This window comes from Triturus cristatus, chromosome 5_2, assembly GCF_964204655.1.
Source record: "Triturus cristatus chromosome 5_2, aTriCri1.1, whole genome shotgun sequence".
NCBI classification, from domain to species: Eukaryota; Metazoa; Chordata; class Amphibia; order Caudata; family Salamandridae; genus Triturus; species Triturus cristatus.
Window position 1 is genome coordinate 910744117 of NC_140588.1, and position 18190 is coordinate 910762306.

The following is an 18190-nucleotide window of genomic DNA, read 5'->3' on the forward strand; positions in this document are numbered from 1 at the left end:
TTAGGGGCTCCTCAACAAATTATACAGCCCCCCCATCATTTTGTATTACACTGCAATGAGATGGAAGCTTTGGTAAGGATGTATGGCAAAAGTTCATGAAAATTCCTAAGGCCTTCCTAAGATCCCACTGTCCACTGAAATGCATCCCTATTCTCTAGGGAGACAGATATCCTTCCCATACCAACCATTGCACTTTCCACTGTGTAGTTGTTTTTATTTCTTAACACTCTTTTTTATTTTTTCCTCTTTCTTATAATCCACATCTTAAACACTATTTACAGGTATGTATATGGTATTTTGAAAGCGAGTACCTGGCCAAAAGGCAGCAGAGTGCTATGACTGGTCAAAGACAAGCATATAGTCAATGAGTGATAAAGAGAAGTAACTGTTTTGTGGACTGTTATTGCATTGTGATGTAGTGTTCTTTAAAGAGATGAGTCTTCAACTCTTTCCTAAACAGGAGCCAAGTTGGAACAGTCCTGATGGATGTGGAGTTGTTGTTCCACATCTTGGCTACATAGATGAAAAATACCTGTGGCCTTATTCTCTCTGTTTTACACTTCTTAGTTTGCAGTGTGATGGTGTCCTTGCTGCAGATGCGCCACCTACTGCCTCTTTAATCTACTACTAGACATGTCCTGTCTATTTATCTTACTCTTACAGGTTCCTGCTTTAACACTTTGTGACTTTTTATGAGCCCTTCTCTGTCTTTCTGTTTTGTATGTTTTTCTCTTTTTTGCTCCTGGTAAGTGTCTGAAGCAGAACATCAAGCGTTGGTCCCCAAAAATAAGTGCTGGTGGCCCCGAACCAGCAACCACCGGCTCAAATTAAGCACTGGGTGCAGCTGGTTTTGAAGTTGGAGCATGCTGGCAAGGGAAAACAATGGAGTTCCATCATGATGAAAATGGTGTGGTCATGTTTCTTCAGACTCCGCACAAGATGTGCTACAACATGTAGCATGCTCTTAAATGGGTGGCAGTAGGGAGTCTGGGAGGCCATGGAACAGGGTGTTACCACAATCCAGATGCAAGAGTACGAGGGCTTGGACAGCAATTCTGGATATGCTTTTTTTAAAAACATTTCAATTTCTTTAGAACCAAGTGTTTGTACCATGCGGTCTTTGTTTATTTAGTAATGTGTTCCTTGAGGGTGAGGTTGGTTTTCAAGATTAATCCAAGTGACGTGGTATTTGGTGAAAGTTGGGGTCCGAAGCCATCAAGGTTGATGTGAGTGAGCCAGAATTGTACTTACTGTTTCATGTTTTCTGTTCTTGGTAAACAACAGAATTTTTGTCTTTGTTAGGTTGAGCTTCAGGTAGGTGCTGGATGATGTGCAGGCATTGTCTGAGGAGCTGGATGTTTGAACAAGAGGAGATTTGCAGATAGAGTTGCGCATTATTAATATATTGGAGAATCTTGATGCCTTTCATCTGTGAGTAGGGCACCACATGGGTAAAAGGGATCTTTGGAACTTGAAGGGGCACATATGAACAAACTGGTGTTGGTTGGAAACTGGTGACATTACACTGTTATTCTATATTGAGTAGGTAAAACTGTGATGTGGCATTCCATGTGACCTTTCCACAACTTGTGCTAATGCAGCCAATTTTGCCATATTTTTTCTCACAATTTTCATTCACTGCTGGATATAGTCACCAGCTTGGACCCAGTTGAGAGATCACTCATTTTCTGTTCATCTGTTGATGCTGCAGAATGACTATTCTGTGACTTTGACCTGGTGGAGGAAAGGAATTTGCATCCCAGAAGCTTCTTGCACTGGACTCTCAACTCTTTGTTCATGCAGAACAGAATGATGGGGTTGGTGAAGATGGGTAGATCAAACAGAAACTCTGTTGCTGTTTCCAGGCAGATATTCTTGTCTGCAATCAGAGGCAGAATTCCACCTGGAAAACAAAACAAAGAGTGATGTATTATTTCATTACTTCAATCTAAAGGATACATTAACATGTCAATTGAAAAGATCAATTCAAACAACGAGAAAAGAGTGGATCACATTTAATTTTAATAAGGGCATAATGTCTGAAAAGTTAGAACAATTGCTGGCCTAACAAAACTATTAAACATAAAACAGATTTCAAAGGGTAGATGTTAAGAACTATGATTTGTGGTAGGTTTATACATATGATCTGTTTTTTTCTAAGAGTGGTAGCTCCTTGGAACACAGTTATGAAAGATTATAATTCATAGGCCTCGGTTACGAGTGACTTTTCCATTTACAACACCAGTCCAAATCCATGACTTTACCCCAGGTGAAAATTGGCATGTCAAATAAGTCGCTACTTACCGTATGAAAAGGCCTGGTAAGTATTGGCACATGTGGCTTTTGGTGCAAAAGAACAAACATCCATGTTATTCCTCATTCCAATAGGGAAAGGTTGTAATAGGTACTATTTATTGCACCTGTTAATTTCCAATCCCAAGGACATCAGAATTTAGGTGTGTTGTTGGAATATGAATTTACCTTGGAAAAACAAAACACAAGAGGCGTTTGGCAAAACAGTAACAGTTGGTTTAATTTAACGCTTTGGCCAGGAAACAACCACAGAAACCAGTCTGAGACTGTCTCAAAATACTTTCGTTCTGAGTGCCATTAGATACAGTCTTTATAGCATCATAAAACACTTTAGATTTTATTTCAGGGAAATGAATGCAAGTCTAGTCATGGGGTTGTAAATCAAGACACCTAATAGTAAATGCAGGTAGGTCTCAACCTTGCATGTACACAACGAAGGCCAGTGGGTGAGGTGCCCAGATTTCTGGTATGGGGAGCGTGTGATCACTGCATGTACTGTGTGTGCTGTTCCCTGATTGGCGGAGGGCTCCTAACTTAATGTAGCATCTAATTGTATGCTCCAATATATAAGTCCCACCATATGTGCTATAGTGGGGCCATTCTCCTCAGACCATTGAGGTGTTTCTGACTATCTAGGTTTTTTCTGTTTACATGTTAGTCTGGCTAGTTACGTGCCACCCCACCTGTGATCTATCAATCGATGGCCTCAGCCCTAGGTCACAGGGCCTGCCTGACCATGTATTTCTTAATCTAATTTGATATCAATAATAACATTCCCCCCTCTTGTTGAATTTTTAACTATACATAAATCTCTAGGGAGGGTTACCCTAGTGAGTTGAATTAATTTTGGTATAGGGTTCCTACCCAGGCATAGCATCTTACTCCTTCAAGTTTTGACAGAGAATTTTCAACTTCATCATTACCCCATACTTCATGTCAGTCACATTGTTGGGGGATTGCTGTTTTTCAGTTTCGATTACTACTACTTTTCGATTTATTGCATTCTACCCAATTTGAGGACTGCGTTTTTACAGCAGGAAATACCCAATTGTAGGAACCCACACATAAACAGTATAAGAATGAAAACTGGCAGCAATGACGTACACAGTCCCGCAAACCACCAGGGAAGCCAGGCAAACTAGCCTTCATACCAGTCCTGCTTTGGGGTACCTCCCTCTTTACGCGCGCCTGTTTGCAATTGATGCAATGTTTGGATGGTGAGTGTGAGCGTCCCGTTATCCGTGTCATTGCATAAAAGGAAAGTACAGCAGGACGTATTAATCTTGATACACACCCCTCCCTCCATTGCAGTAATCAAGCCCAACAAATACCGATGTTGCATCACCATGAGGCAGATGGCTCTTAGTTCTTCCTCAATTGCATTGAGACTGAGCCCAGTACCGTTCATCATTTTCAGCAGCTCCCACCTGTTTATTTGTAACCAGTGGGCTTTTGCTTTTGTCTGCATGGTGAAAAGGGTACAGACCCATCTGCGTTTACTTGTGTGTCAGAAAATAGTCTAAGTTCCTCCGTAATGTCCTTGTACTGAGTCCAACCAAAATAATCGGCAGTTCTTTTTTCTCAATCTTGATGCAACAGAGTTGCTTTCTTCTGTAGCGGATGTTGGTATAACTCTGACAGATCTTCTCCAGGGATGAACAGGGTTGGGGTGTATATGATGACAAGGGAGCACAAGACACACCATCAGGGGATGAGCTGAGCGTATGCAAATTCCCTACATTGCCAGTACAGGTCCACAAGCATGGAGGTGCCCAATGCATGTCCGGTATGTGCGGCATTGCTCTGCAGCTCTCATTTGTGCTAAGTGGAATCATTGCTTTGCCTCTGAAACACAAGAAATACAGTGTAAGTTTCCAAACAATTAGCGTCTGCCCCATCCACTCTAACCACGTCTAGCTATCTATCTCCGTGTTCCATATTTCCTGACAGGGGTTATCTATGCTGAAATTTAACCCTCCCCTACGTGAATCATTTCCTATCGCATCATCGAGGTGGATGACCCTACACTGGCACTCCATGTCTGGTATCCATTTGTTATTAATGAAGACTGCACCAGACTCACTAAGGGCCCCACAGGCCACAGACGGAAGCGGGATTGGACGTGTTTGTGCACTGGTGCAGTGGTTTTGCTACCATCAAGAATCTCTTTTTCAGAAAGTCTCCAGGCCAAATAGAATCCTCCCTTATGGTGCCCCACCTGCGCATCCTATCTAGCTCAGTTTGAATACCGCTAGGCTCGGTGCAAAGGTATAGTGTTGTGGGATTGATCTTGTATCGAGTCACGTTTACTACTATTGTATGGGGTTCTACTCTGTTGGACCGTATCTTGGCACTAATCCTACATAGGTACAGATGGAGGAGGCATTTAGCTTTTTCAGGGGCTACCTCTTGAGATAAATAAAGCCTGTCTGTGCTTACTGCGTGTGGTATCAGTGAGTATACATAACATGACCAGGCTGATGTCTGGGCACCCACAGCAGTCATGTGCTGATACCAGGTGTTGTGTAAGAGTGAGCTGTGTAGGGCGGAATACTAGAGCTGGGTTCAGTGTAATTGTAAATGGTGTGGGAGAGGTCCCTGCGCAAGCACTGTAGAAATGGCGTGATAGGTTCCATTTGACTAGGCAGATTTCATGCTACAGATGGATGCGTTCACACCCATACTAAACAGAGGGTATACAACAGTACAATAATACATAACTTTAGAAACAATGCAGGTGTTGGGATGGTTTCCGGAGAAGACATCTGCAGTCTTCTGGCAATCAGGGGTTTGCTTTGATGAAAGTGCTAAAAAGAGTTTGCTTGCAATTGTCCTTAAAAAGAACAGTCCATGGTTTGGGCCTGGTTGAAGTTCTGAAAGTAGTCCCTGCAGAGGTGGTGCACCGCTGTAAATGTGGTGCACTTTTGGCTTGAATGCAGACCTGTTGGAGAAGAACTGTTGTTTGTAGGTTAGTTCAGAAAAACATGCATACTTATGTATTATCATAAATTAACCTTGGGGTTTCCTGTTCCATTCCTGTTTGGGGTTTTGCCTTCTTTTTTCTTTCCACAATTTTAGTGGGGTATCGGAAGGTAGCCCCAATTGTTGTAATTATTTAGAAAGCAGTGGTGAATGGTTATTCATGGTTCGCCTGAGTCTTTACTCATGAGTCATCATCTCTCCCCCCTCACCACAGCAACACGGGATATTTAGTGGGTGATCTCGTCTATTTAGTTGCTTGTTATGGTTGTTGTCAGTCTTCTAGCCTCCTAACATCCTTAATATGCGTGGAGGTAATTTTATCGATGCTGGTGGTGTCTTTTGACCAATGCGAGTGTGGGACGATGTAGAAGAGGGGATAGATCACAATTGGGTGTTTGTTAATGCTCACATCGTGATCTCAGGTCACACATCTTTCCCTCTAGCTCTAGCACATGGTGTGCTGTGTGATTCTCCCTTGTGGGGCCAGGCATCCTGGTCACACCCTTTTTCTAGAGACTTCTTTTGGGCTGGTTTTGGGCTTCTTTTTTTGTAGATCTTTTGGGTGCTTCCCTAGGTTTTCATGTGATTTGGTTATTTTCATTGTTGTTTACCCGAGGGGGTCAGAGAGCTGTCCCGTGGCCCCCATGTGTTTCTGCTGTGGCGGTGTTCGAGATTGGGCTTACTTGCTTCCCTAGACGGTGTGTAAGGCCTTTTGTGCTGTCATCTTGGTTGCTAGGCCGGGTACTGTGTGAGTCTATTTCTGACCTTGCACGGAGCGGTGATGGATTTCTGTAGACCTTCCCCTTCCCATCACCCCCTCTCCCTTCGATTACGCTCCACCCGAGATCTTGGGCCTGCTGCCCCAGGCTCTGGCCAGAAACTTACAAATCTGGAACATGCTACCTTTGATATTTTGAGGGACATGACCTGAGGAGCAGGCTGTGGGTGTTTTGGAGAACTTTAAGGGAAAGTCAGAGGCAGAATGTTGCTCAATGGAGAGTCCAGTGCAAGCCCGAACTTCTTCGTATTTCCGCTGATGGGATTAATAGACTAGGATGATCGATTGTTCCGATATGCTCAGTACTGACACTGTGGTGTCGGAGTTTAATGGGTGGCACCATTATCTCAAGCGGGTAGGAAATCTGGCTCCGGATACTGGAACATCGCCTTGTTTTGAACCAAACGGGGACCTCCATTGGCCTGGAGGTAGTTGAAGGATGGGGTTCTTTTGTATTAGGGCCCGTCCTATTGACTTGGGTGAGAAGACCTGGGTGTCTGTTTTTATGCGCTGGATGCGGGAGCCGCCCTACCCCCTCATCTGGCTGCCCTTCCCCCAGGGCTTGGCCAGCCAACCCCTCCCAGGAGGATCAGGAGCAGAGTGAGGCCTAGGCTCCTGTGGGCACCCGAATAGTGAACTCGAGTGTGGATTCCCTTTCGATAAAAGGTACGGCAGCCATGAATTTCTTGAACGCAAGTAAAGACTTGAAATTCCTAATGTTGTCTTACTAGTCTTTATTCTGAAATGTGTATTGAGGTTTGCCTGAAGTGTATGCTCTGCATTGGGGGTTCAAATGTACTGTGTATTTGAGTTTTGTGTTGGTGTGAAGGTACTGCCTTCCCAGACAGTTACCTCTCCCTGCTGTGGTTGCGGCCCCTGTCCCTATTGGGTTGAGCTCCCTGTTTGTTGCTTCTGTGGCCATGTGCTTGACAAACCACCTGGTCCATGTTGCGGAAGTGTGATCGCTGACTGATTTCACTGTAGCTGGATGTAAATTGTATTCAGGTTGGTCTGGGCTTGATTTTGTGGATGAGGATTTTGAGGGGACTGGTCTAGGCTTATTAATCTTTGCTCATGATATTCCTTTAAACTGCATCGTGTAGCCATGTGGCTGATTCTTTGGCAATAGAAATATTCTCTAAGGTCTGGCTTCTGCCAGACTACCTGTCTGCTGTTAGGACTGGGTGGAAACCCTCTGGGATTCTGAGGCAGAGCTTCCTTCAAGACTTGTGCCATTTGCACGCTTGCAGGTAATGTGGTGTCCTTGAGGATAGTCTTTTTTGATTTGTGTTGGACCAGCTTAGCAGTGTCTCGTTGGGCTTGTTCCTCTCTCTTCCCTGTAAGCCTTGGTGTGGGTGGTCCATGTGGCTGACTATCCTTCTAACGCTCATATTCCCTCCCTGGTGGTTGGCAGAGACACTTCCTTGAGAGGTCATCTGTTTGCTCTACGGGCCGAATTCCCTAGGGTGGTTACATGTTTTGATACCTCATTTGGCAGTCACAAAGTGCCAGGCATACGTGTGTTGCTGTCCCAGCTCCATTCCTCCCTGTATACCCTGTTAATTATCAAGGTTCTCTGTCTTTTGGCTGCTTCACCTAGGCGGTGGTGTGAGCGACATGTTCACTGCTGGGTTGAGCCGCATAGTTCGACGAAACTTTCTATATATTCCGTGACTGACTCAGTGAAGGGGGTCCGGTTTGCCGGGGCTGGCCTTGCCTGTACACATGCAGTGCGGTAATGCTTTGTCAGTCTGGGTTCTAGGGAAGGAGCTCCAAGGGAGGAGCAGGTAATGGCTCCTTTGCCGGTAAACTGAATGGACATTTCTAGCTTGGTCATTAGGTCTCATCCTAAGATATAAGTCGGGGATGAGCGATAGGATAGTTGCTGTTCCCTTATCCTATTCCCCCCAACTCCAACTTGAGGGGTTCTGTGGATTGCTCCTTCCCATACGCACGATGTCCTTACCCCCATGTCTATTGGTAAATTGTAAGGCATTTTGTTTATTAGCATCGTGACCAGGGGGTCTCCTTCTAACCGGCTTGGGGTGGATAATAGGATATGCATGTTGTCGAGTGTGTTAGTGGCCTCCTGCATAGGTCTTTTGTCTCCTCTCTTGGTCTCTTTGTCTGACCCTGTAACCTCACTTATGCTGTCGGATACCGAGGGACCAGCGCCCTCACCCTCACTCTCGCAAGTCATGTCGCTCTCCAGAATTGCGATGAACCTCGCGGTCACCTGAGAGTATTCCAATAGATGGGTTGGAGTACAATCTCCCTGTGCTGCTGGGGCTTGATGTGTTGAATGTGATGGATGAGGGGCCGAGCTTCGGGAAACACTAGCACCGAGCTGGGGTGAGGCTTGAATCGCCTGGGCTTGCCAGTCCGGTAGCTTCCCAGTCCTAGATCTAGTAGCTCGATGACCAGTGGGGGGCCCTCTAGCTCCCACAATCAGCGGGTTGGCTTATCCTATTGAAGGAGTGGCTGGGGTTGCAGGCATCAGAGAGAGCAACTCCCCTCCTGTATACGGTGCGGAGGAGCGGATGCCTTATGTGGGTGTTCTGAGACGGGATTGTCGGTCTGAGCCACCTCGAAGATGGCCAAAAGTTCTAGCAGTGCCTCTCTTCTAGCATTCTTTGTCCTATATATTTGGTGGTCTTAATGTGTGTCCTTTTATGTCCTAATATGTTGGTGTTGAATGTTCCCCCTTATGGCCAGGGGAACGTGTATGCCTTATTGTGTGTGTGCCATTCACGGCAAAAGTTATCTAGTTTTTTTAGCCTGCGTAGGGAACCTAGCTTGCATGTGGGTTAGATGCGACTCCATTTATTTGGTTGGGAACTTTTTAAGGGAAAGGTACACTCTAACTTCTCGGGTCAAAATAATTCTAAGTTTCCTACTCTGATCGCGGAAAAATATGTACATGTAATTATGCCGGCAATACCTACTTTACTACGCGCTCAGCTTTAGACAAAGATGAATCGAAAACAGACTTTTCACCAAAAAAAAAAATAGCAATGAATATGAGGGATCAGAACCTGAAGAGTACAATGGTTACATTCAAAATTCTGACTTCTTAGCAGTGGGATAGCAGATATGGAACAACAGGTTGCCGTAATGGTAACTTCTTCATTAAGTCAGTAACAAGACACAACGTTCAACATAAAACACAGTTGCAATAATTTACCAGCATCACAACATCAAGAATATCCAAAACATTGTGAATGTAACATCTGAACACTGCACGAGAGAGAGAGAGAGAGAGAGAGAGAGAGAGAGAGAGAGAGAGAGAGAGAGAGAGAGAGAGAGAGAGAGAGAGAGAGAGAGAGAGAGAGAGAGAGAGAGAGAGAGAGCGAGAGCAATAAAAAACTGACCGAAGAAATTGTGACTTTTAAAAAAAACATCTCTACCTGCTCCTAGTGCATGCTGCCCAATTAATAGGGGAGGCTCTGTGCGGTACATTAGACTAAGTGAGCCCGATAGTCTGCCAATATCGGCTCTGGGACAAAGATAGCCACAATTTATGCAGAGAAGAAGGAACAACTTGAGAACCACAGGCCCTCCTTGGCCCAACACAAGCTACACCTGGTCTTAAGTTGGCGAAACGAGGAGAAATGCATTGTTTCTCTTCGTTTTTGCTTTTTCCATGTGTGCTGCCTTGTGCAGCACACATGGAAAAACGCAAAATGTCATGGCTTGTTTATGTACTTGAAGGTGTCCCTTCCTGTACATGAACAAACCTTTTTAAAAAATGCCATCTTGTAACTTTCATGTGTGCTGCATGAAGCAGTACACATGAAAGTTACAAAATGGCATTTTAGAATTGTTTATGTGCAGGAAAGGACACCTTCCTACTCATGAACAATCCTCCCCTGCACGCAGACACCCTTGCACTCTGGTGCAAGGGTGCTTGCGTTGGCGTTAAGTTGTTAAACTTAGCGCTATCACAGGGAGAAACGCAAGGCTGCACCACATTCTTGTAAATATGGTGCAACCTTGCGTTTCAAAGTGGCGGAGCGTGTCGTTAAGCCAAGGAGGCTAACGACACACTCCGCCACTTCATTGTACATATCACCCTTGGACTCCATGATGCAAATTTTCCCTAACATCCAAATTACACCCTATGTCACACCCAGGGGCCATGTGTACCAGCTGTGTCACGCCCAGTGGTCCGAGCGAATAACACCTCTCACTTCTTTCAGATACTGCCAATGTTAAGAAACCGACAGCACGGAGAAAACCCTTTAGACTAAGAACATAAGACCGAGGTGATTGTCCTATATCACACCCAGGGCCTATGCATACCGTCTGTGTCAAGCCCAGATGTCCAAGCGACTTAATAACCATCACCTTTCCTAGTTTGCTGGCTATCAAAAAAAGGTGACCTCTGCGGGATTGCCTCCGAGGCCGCTTTGCGACTACTCAGTTCGGACACATAACATAGGCAATATGTCAGATTTCTGTTAGTGACAGGGTGCTCAGGTTAAATTTTTGCGCTTCTTCCTAGTTTGCCATATGACAAATGCTGGGACTAAAGATCAGATGTAGTCTCTTACCCACTGGCTGCAGCTTCAGGACAGAACTCCGCCCAGCGGATTCAGTAGAACGTTCAATCAATTGAGGCGTCTGCTCACCTTACTTGTTGCACAGACATGAATCTGTTGGGCAAGGTCCTTTTCCTTCGGCTGCAGTCAGGTTCAAAGAACCAATCTCTCTTTGCTGCCTTGCCAGAATGTTGCAATATGAATTTACCTTTAAAAAAACTAATGACAAGAGGCATCTGGCAAAACAGGAACAGTTGCTTTAATTTACCCCTTTGCTGCGGCGCGAATTCCGCCGCAGCGTTGGGGGGGTGAGGGGCGAGCGCGGCGCCGCCATGCTCATGACGGAACCACGCCGTCATGAGTCACGGGCGAGCTGTGCTCATGACGGCGTGGTTCCGTCACGACTCCGCCCACTCTCTAATTCGCCCGCACAGGCGGGGAATTAGAGCCGCGTGGGAGGAACGGCCGCAGCATGACGGAACCACGCCGTCATGAGCACACGCCGCCCGTGGCTCATGACGGCGTGGTTCCGTCATGAGCGCAGAAGGGGTTAAACGCTTTGGCTTGGAAACAACCACAGAAACGGGTCTGAGAACTGTCTCAACATACATTGGTTCTTAGTGCCATTATATACAGTATTTGGATTATCATAACACACTTTAGATCTTATTTTAGATAAAAGAATACAGGCCTAGTTATGGGGTTATAAATCATGCCACCTGATAGTGAATGGGTCTCAACCTTTCTTGGACACAATGAGGGCCAGTGGGTGAAGTGTCCAGATGTCTGGTATGGGGAGCACGTAATTGCTGCGTGTACTGTGGGTACTATGCCCTTATTGGCTGAGTGTTCCTAACTTCAGGTGGGATCAAACTTCAGGTGGGAACAAAAATGGTGTTTTGGGAACGAGAGCACCCCTCTGGCCATTTGTGCTTTATTGTGGCCAATCTCCTGGGACCTTTGTGGTGTTGCTGCCTATCTGTAGGACTAATATGGGTTTTTCATGTTTGTCTAATTCCATCACACTTAAAATAGACCCAGCCAACGCACTTCATAAGGGAAATTTGATATCTCCTCCTTTCGGCCTGTGTGTCTCAGTCCTGTCTGGTCGATCTGTGAAGGATAGCGTTGGCTAGGTCTGTTTTAAGTGTGAGGGAACTGGGTACTTAATAAAATTAACTTTTTGGAAAAAAACACCAACGTCTGGAAATTAATTGAAAAACAAAATATGGAAATTAATTGAAAACAAAAGAGTGATTACAAATGCATGCAATTCGAATTGGAAAGTTCAATGTGAATAAGAAAATTAGGTTGCCCTCCTAATATTGTGAAAACACTGACCTGATGAGATCTGCCAACTCAAAGCAGGTTTAAACATCAACGCTATACCCTTGGTTGTATTTGGATTGATTCAGGTAAAAACCTTCAAGATGCTTCTGGCAGGATTCTCTTTTGTTTAAAGTATTAACAGAAACCTCAGGGTACAAAAGAACTTTTATATGACTCTGTACATAAAATCACATATATTTTAGCACTGTGCTGTCTTCACTATATCAACGATTGTATAGCACCATTGGACTTCATTTATTGCAAGAAATAAGAATTCAGGCTCACCTGCAGTGGGAGGATGTTCAGCTGCTGCGGCTGTGGCTGCGGCTGAGTTCACGGGTCCCGGTTCCCGGCTCCTGATTCCCCGCTGACTTTAGCTCCAGTTTCCCTGCCGGGGAGCTTAACAAAACGCAGTCCAGTCCGGGCTGCGGGCCACATCCAGCCAGTCAGCTGGGCCAATTATTCCTAAGGTCCTCTTAACGATAACCAAACACCCGCAAGAGGAAAAGAGGGACTACGGCTCTGTGGCACTGGCCGGACCGCTACAGCTTCGTCTGGCTCTCCGCCCTGCTGATTCCTGGTTGCGGCCGCCAGAGTGAAGTCAGGCAGCTGCGCATATTCCTTTATCGGAGCGCTGTAAGAGCCGCGGTGGTGGCGGTGAGTGACGGGGTGGCTCACGCTCATTCCGGCTGCCCCCGTGGACGCCTATGGTGACCTGCTTCCTTCCGCTCCCGGCCCTGATATTGGTGCCTGCCCCAAAAAGAAGAGTTCTGCGCCGCGTTGAGTTGCGTGCCCGCTGGCCCTTATTCCTGCCTCCTAACAGGCGGTACTGCCAGAGACGTTTTAAGGCATGGGCAAAGTGGGCTCTGGCCCAGGGCCCCAGCCTTTCAGGGGGGCCCCTTGGAGCCAGGTCTGTGCTGCAGATTCTTGTCCGAATGACTTTGAATAATTCTTAAACATATTTTCTAAATACCGTTTTCCATTAAATTATTTTAATTGAGGGTGATGTGTGAGAGTGCATTACAGATATTTTGCAGAGAAAATGTTGTGTTTATGTTTCATGCAACATCCCTAAAAAGAAGTTTCTTTTAGACCAAAACAGGACCTCACATATGAGAAATGGGAGGGTGGCACACAGAGATTATTTGCAATAATATTAGTTAGCTGCTGCTGTGATACAATATTGAAAACACATAATTATATCTGAATATTAGATATAAACACAGTTAGAATTTCAACAAGTGTGTCTATGCACTGTCAGTCACATGTCCAAAGAGGGCATGAAATAGCTAAAAATGGATCATAAATTCGAAGCTGTTCCAAAGAGGGGCCCCAAAAATACCTCTGGCCCAGGGCCCCCAAAATCCTTAAGATGTCCCTGGGTACTGCTGCAGCAGCCCTCTGGCTTCCTTGGTGTCCTGGTTGGCAGGCGCCCTGGGGCTGCCCTGTCATAACGGTTACTTTCTTTGGGGGACGCGCTGATCAAAAAGGGGTGTCTGTTGCCACCAAAAATACTTGCTGCTGCTCATTTTCGATCCTGGCGGGAGCGTAAGCCCAGGTTGTGGTTCTTCTGTGCATTGTACTTCCCCTACTGCACCAATTCAGTCTGCTACTCGCCCTGGTGGGACCACAAGTCCCAGGGGCACTCCGCGAGGAAGCTTAGCCCCAGTTCCACAGGTGCCGCGGGTGAGAGGGGGAGGAGTCACAACAGTTCTATAAAGAGCAGCCTCTCCTGCCGCGGCGTGGGACGCGCCCGGGCTGCACCTGGGCGAAGCCTGTCATGCACCCGTCATCACCAGTAAGAGCTAGGGCAGGGCCAGCCCCCATATGTTTCCAGTCCATCAGCGGATTTTGAGGAGAAGCGCGGGCTCACCTTGGCCCCTGAAGGTACTGTCTAACGATGTGCTAGCTGTGATTACCAACTCGAAGGAACTTTGGACGCTTCCTGCGGACTAGTGTAGTTGGCTGCTAAGATCTTATTTACAGCGGGGGGGCATACCGGTATGGGTAAAAGAAAGACTATGGAAGGGGGAGGAGGGGGGGGCAGAGGCTGGTAATGCCAATAGACCTCGTAAAGGGAAAAAAGCCAGAAGGATAGCCAAGTATGCTGCTAGCAATTGTGTACTTGACCGAATTGATAGTCTAGTGGAGGAGTGCGAGGCCATCTTAGTAGGTGAGCCAAGTCTGCAACTAGATGAGGATTTGGTTCACCAAAATGTAGCTGAGTTGGGGTTGGAGGGTTCACACAAGGCTCCTGCCACTCCCGCTATTCCCGCCATGTTTCTTATAAAACAGAAAGGTACGAAGGGCAGTGGTGGTGAGAGAGGAGTGGTTCTAACAAAGGAGAGTCTCATAGCTGGTAGTACTGATAACCTCTCACCAGCCGACAGTAGTGACCCCCATACCTGTGCACCCCTAGTTCCCTGCACAAATAGGTTCTCCGTCTTGGCAAACATACATGGGGAGAGTACCATGCAATCATCCAGCCAATCATCAGAAATAACCATGGATGCTGCCTTAAATCATCCATTAGCACCCCAAGCCACTGCTGTGGATACAAACAACACACTAGTTCTCCAAGACCTAGTGAAGATGGTACATTTATTACTGGATGAGCTAGGGTCTATGAGGGTTCTGATTGAAAACATAACTTCTATGGTCGGGTCCGTGCCTAACGGTGGGGTGCGGTTTCCGGCAAACTCAACCCCGAGGGACACCATCTCTCCCTTACCAAATTCTGACGGTGCTTTGGCTAAACCAACGGGAGCCCCATTAGCTGGTGGCCAGTGTAAAATCATCACTTCTTACAGTGAGGCGACTAAACACAGAAAACCTATAGCTCCATCACCCACTAGAAACAGAGCCCCACTCGCCACAAAAAATAGTTTAAGTTACCCTGCTAAGGAAATGGTGAGAGAGTACCTGCCACCTAGTGGGAGATGGAATATCTGTCCACCAGTAAATCACCAATATAAGTCTGGAGAAGGAAGGGGGGCATGAATGTAGGTAAAATACATAACACTAATAAAATCTATATGACGAATGTCCCTAAGCTAGCATCAGAGAGAAGTAACGAAAGTGCAGACTCTTTGACTAATAAAGCTATCCACTGGCTACGCCATGTTAGAGGGTGTCGATCCGTGATTAGGGAAGACATCTCTAAGGTGCGTAGGCTCACTTCCGCCACTGAACAATCTGACTGCATCGAATTGACATTACAGACAGAGGAGCTGGCTGAAAATCTATTCGCCCTTGAGTTTAGAACTAGCCCCCCTGTCTATTCTTGTATCCAGCTAAGGAAGGCCCTACCTGATAGTCAGGTGAACCATTCTTTTGGGCAGCAGTTGGAAGGCCGGTGGGAAGTTCTGGGCTAGAACACAATGACTGACTGTCTGGCGAACACGTACAAGGGCTATGTACCGACAGTGAAGAGGACTTAGTTGCCACTATTGTTGGATACCAGCCCGATAGCCGTGACATTGCTAGTCATACCCCCGAAATGAGACACGCACAAGGGTCATGCATTGACAGTGAAGAGGACTTAGTTGCCACTATTGTCAGACACCAGCCCGATAGCTGTGACATTGCTAGTCATACCCCCAAAACGAGATCTGCTAATGTAATGCGATCTATGCATGCTCCTGGCTTGGATCTCCAGCACCAGTCTATGGCCAATTTCTTAAGGCAAGATAATGATCCATTGCATGCTGGTTATGCCCCTACTAGGGGCTCACTTATGTCATGGAAAATTGCAGGTCTGGGTTCAAAAATATCAATACCCGATTGGCTCACTTTTGTCAATGGGTTTGATATTTGTCTTTTCCAAGAGACTTGGCTCTTGGCACCGCAATTCTGTGCAGGCTACTTACATTTTTATATCCCAGCTATTAAAGGTGCAAAAGGCCGTCCAGCAGGTGGCCTTATTATATGGATTTGTCAAGTACTTGGGTCTTAGCATTAAATAATTACCATTTAAGAGCAGTGATATTCAGGTGATAAGGATAAACCTAGGTCCCCTAGGGTATGTCGACATCTACAATGGGTATGTGAGGGGAGTCTGAGGGGGTAAGTCCCAAGTTCTAGCGGCTTTGGACAGCCTCCTCGATCTCTATTCAACGGACAATAATATTATTACTGCGGGTGACCTGAATTCAACCTTTGAACCACTTCCCTGACTGACACCTCACCGATGAAGAAGACACCCAATGGGGAGTCCCAAAATTAGAACTTGACCCAGTAAAGAAATGAACGGAAGTGATTAACACTATCTGTTATGAAAGGGGGCTTAGGGCCCTCAACGGAAGGATGCCGCAGGATAGGTTTGGGGCCAACACGTTTAATAATGGGTACAGTAAAAGTAGGATTGACTACATTCTCTCTAATGTGAAATTCTGGCATACAATTGATGATATGGAGATAAAGGACCACCTTGAAAGTGACCATAATCCTTTGTGTGTTACTCAAGGTTGGTGGAAGTCTGTGCTACCACACGTGGGGGAGCTTGAATTCCATGCCGCGGATATTGTTCCCACCAACGACATGCGTCGGCTCAAATGGTCATATATAATTGAAAATCCTGAGACTTTGAGATGTAGACCGTACCTCACTAGAGATTGAGCAAATTCTGTCTACTAGAGTGTGTAACACAGGCACATGATAGCTTTTTCATGCGCACAAGATCCCATATATGGATGAGGCTTTTAATAATAATGATGTTTCACTAGCTCTTGGTGCAGTGGCAGGAGGTAGAGTGCCGGGACCTGATGGTGTCCCCGCCGATGTGTTCCTTCACGATAAAGTAAGATGAGGTAGATATATTTTGCTGATGGCGAACGCAATGGCTCAGGGTGCCCCCGTACCGGATTCCTGGAAAGGGGCTGAAATAATTCCAGTATACAAAAAGGGAGATAAATCACTCCCAGGGAACTACAGTCCTGTCAGTCTGATAGATACGATACAAAAGGTAGTTGGGAGGTTGATCCTGAATAAAATCCTAGCCTGGATTGAAGAGAGTAGTATACTGTCCCTCTTTCAAGCAGGTTTTCGTAAATATACTAGTACCATCGATCAAGTCTTCCATTTTATCCTTTTGTATTGGAAGACAGTGACCTTGGGCAAAGGTAGCCTCTATGCTGCCTTTGTCGATTTAAGAGCAGCATTCGACCTCGTTCCCCGTTCCTGTCTGTGGGTGACGTTGAGTGAACTAGATCTTTCTAAAGAGCTGTTAACTCTTATAATGAGGTTGCATGAGGGGAATTATGCTAGAATCCGGTGGGGGGCACAGGGTAGGGTCACCACCCAGTTTCCCGTAGAACGAGGGGTGCAACATGGTTGTGCTATGGCACCCATGTTATTTTCTTTGTATATTAACGGGCAAGTGGATTGCTTGCTGCCAGTGAATACGGATGCCCCTATTTTAGCTGGTGTAAAAACCCTGATTTTAATGTTCGCTGATGACACATTAATTATCTCAAAGACTCCTAGTGGCCTTCAGCGAGCTTTAGTAATTCTTGAAGATTTCTGTTCTGCTCACGGCCTTGAAGTTAATGTGGCAAAAACGAAATTTATGTCTTTTAACCCGCACAGAAATTTTAAAGGAAATTTTTTATTGAATAACCAACCACTCGAACAGGTTAGGGCTTTTACTTACTTGGGGATCCAAGTAGAGTGGGATTTAAAGTGGAATTATCACACTGATACAGCTGCATTAAAGCACCGGCAACTTTCGGGAGCCCTAAGCACAGAACATAAAAGGTCACTAACAAAACCAATCAGACCAGTGCTCCAGGTTTACGACTCAAAAGCTGTCAGCTCCGCCCTCTATGGTACTGAACTCTGGGGGTTCGAGAACTTAGCTAGCTTAAGTGTTTCGGAAAATAAGTTCCTGCGTAGTATTACTAACCTCCCCCAAAGCACTCCATTAAGGCCGGTATGGTATGATCTTGGTAGAAACCCTATTTCAGATGTTGCCAAACTGCACCTATTCTATTGTGGAAATGTGGATTTTCCTGGTCAGTTATGTCCCCTATCTTGGACCCCAACGGTTCTATGTGCATGTCACAAGTACATGTATGTTCCCTCCAGTTCCAGTTATGAAGACGCAAATACATGTGCGCCCACCGTCAACATGTCCTCCGTCAGATCCGCCATGAATAGGCCGGATATTCCATTCCTAAATATGAAAGGCCACCGGTTTCATATGGTTCACTTATGCCATTTTACAGTCCAGGCAAGTAGGCCCTGATTC

At 45.9% G+C, this 18190-nt stretch overlaps 1 protein-coding gene across 1 annotated transcript in view; it reads right to left on the bottom strand.

Moving 5' to 3' along the window:
• Positions 1 to 1631: 1631 nt before the first annotated feature.
• Positions 1632 to 18190, bottom strand: part of LOC146829425 (uncharacterized) — a 143032-nt gene continuing 126473 nt past the window's right edge. Inside the window, exon 2 of the mRNA XM_085606487.1 lies at positions 1632 to 1903. Coding sequence (XP_085462613.1) covers positions 1632 to 1903 — 272 coding nt within the window. The remainder of the gene's footprint in view (positions 1904 to 18190) is intronic.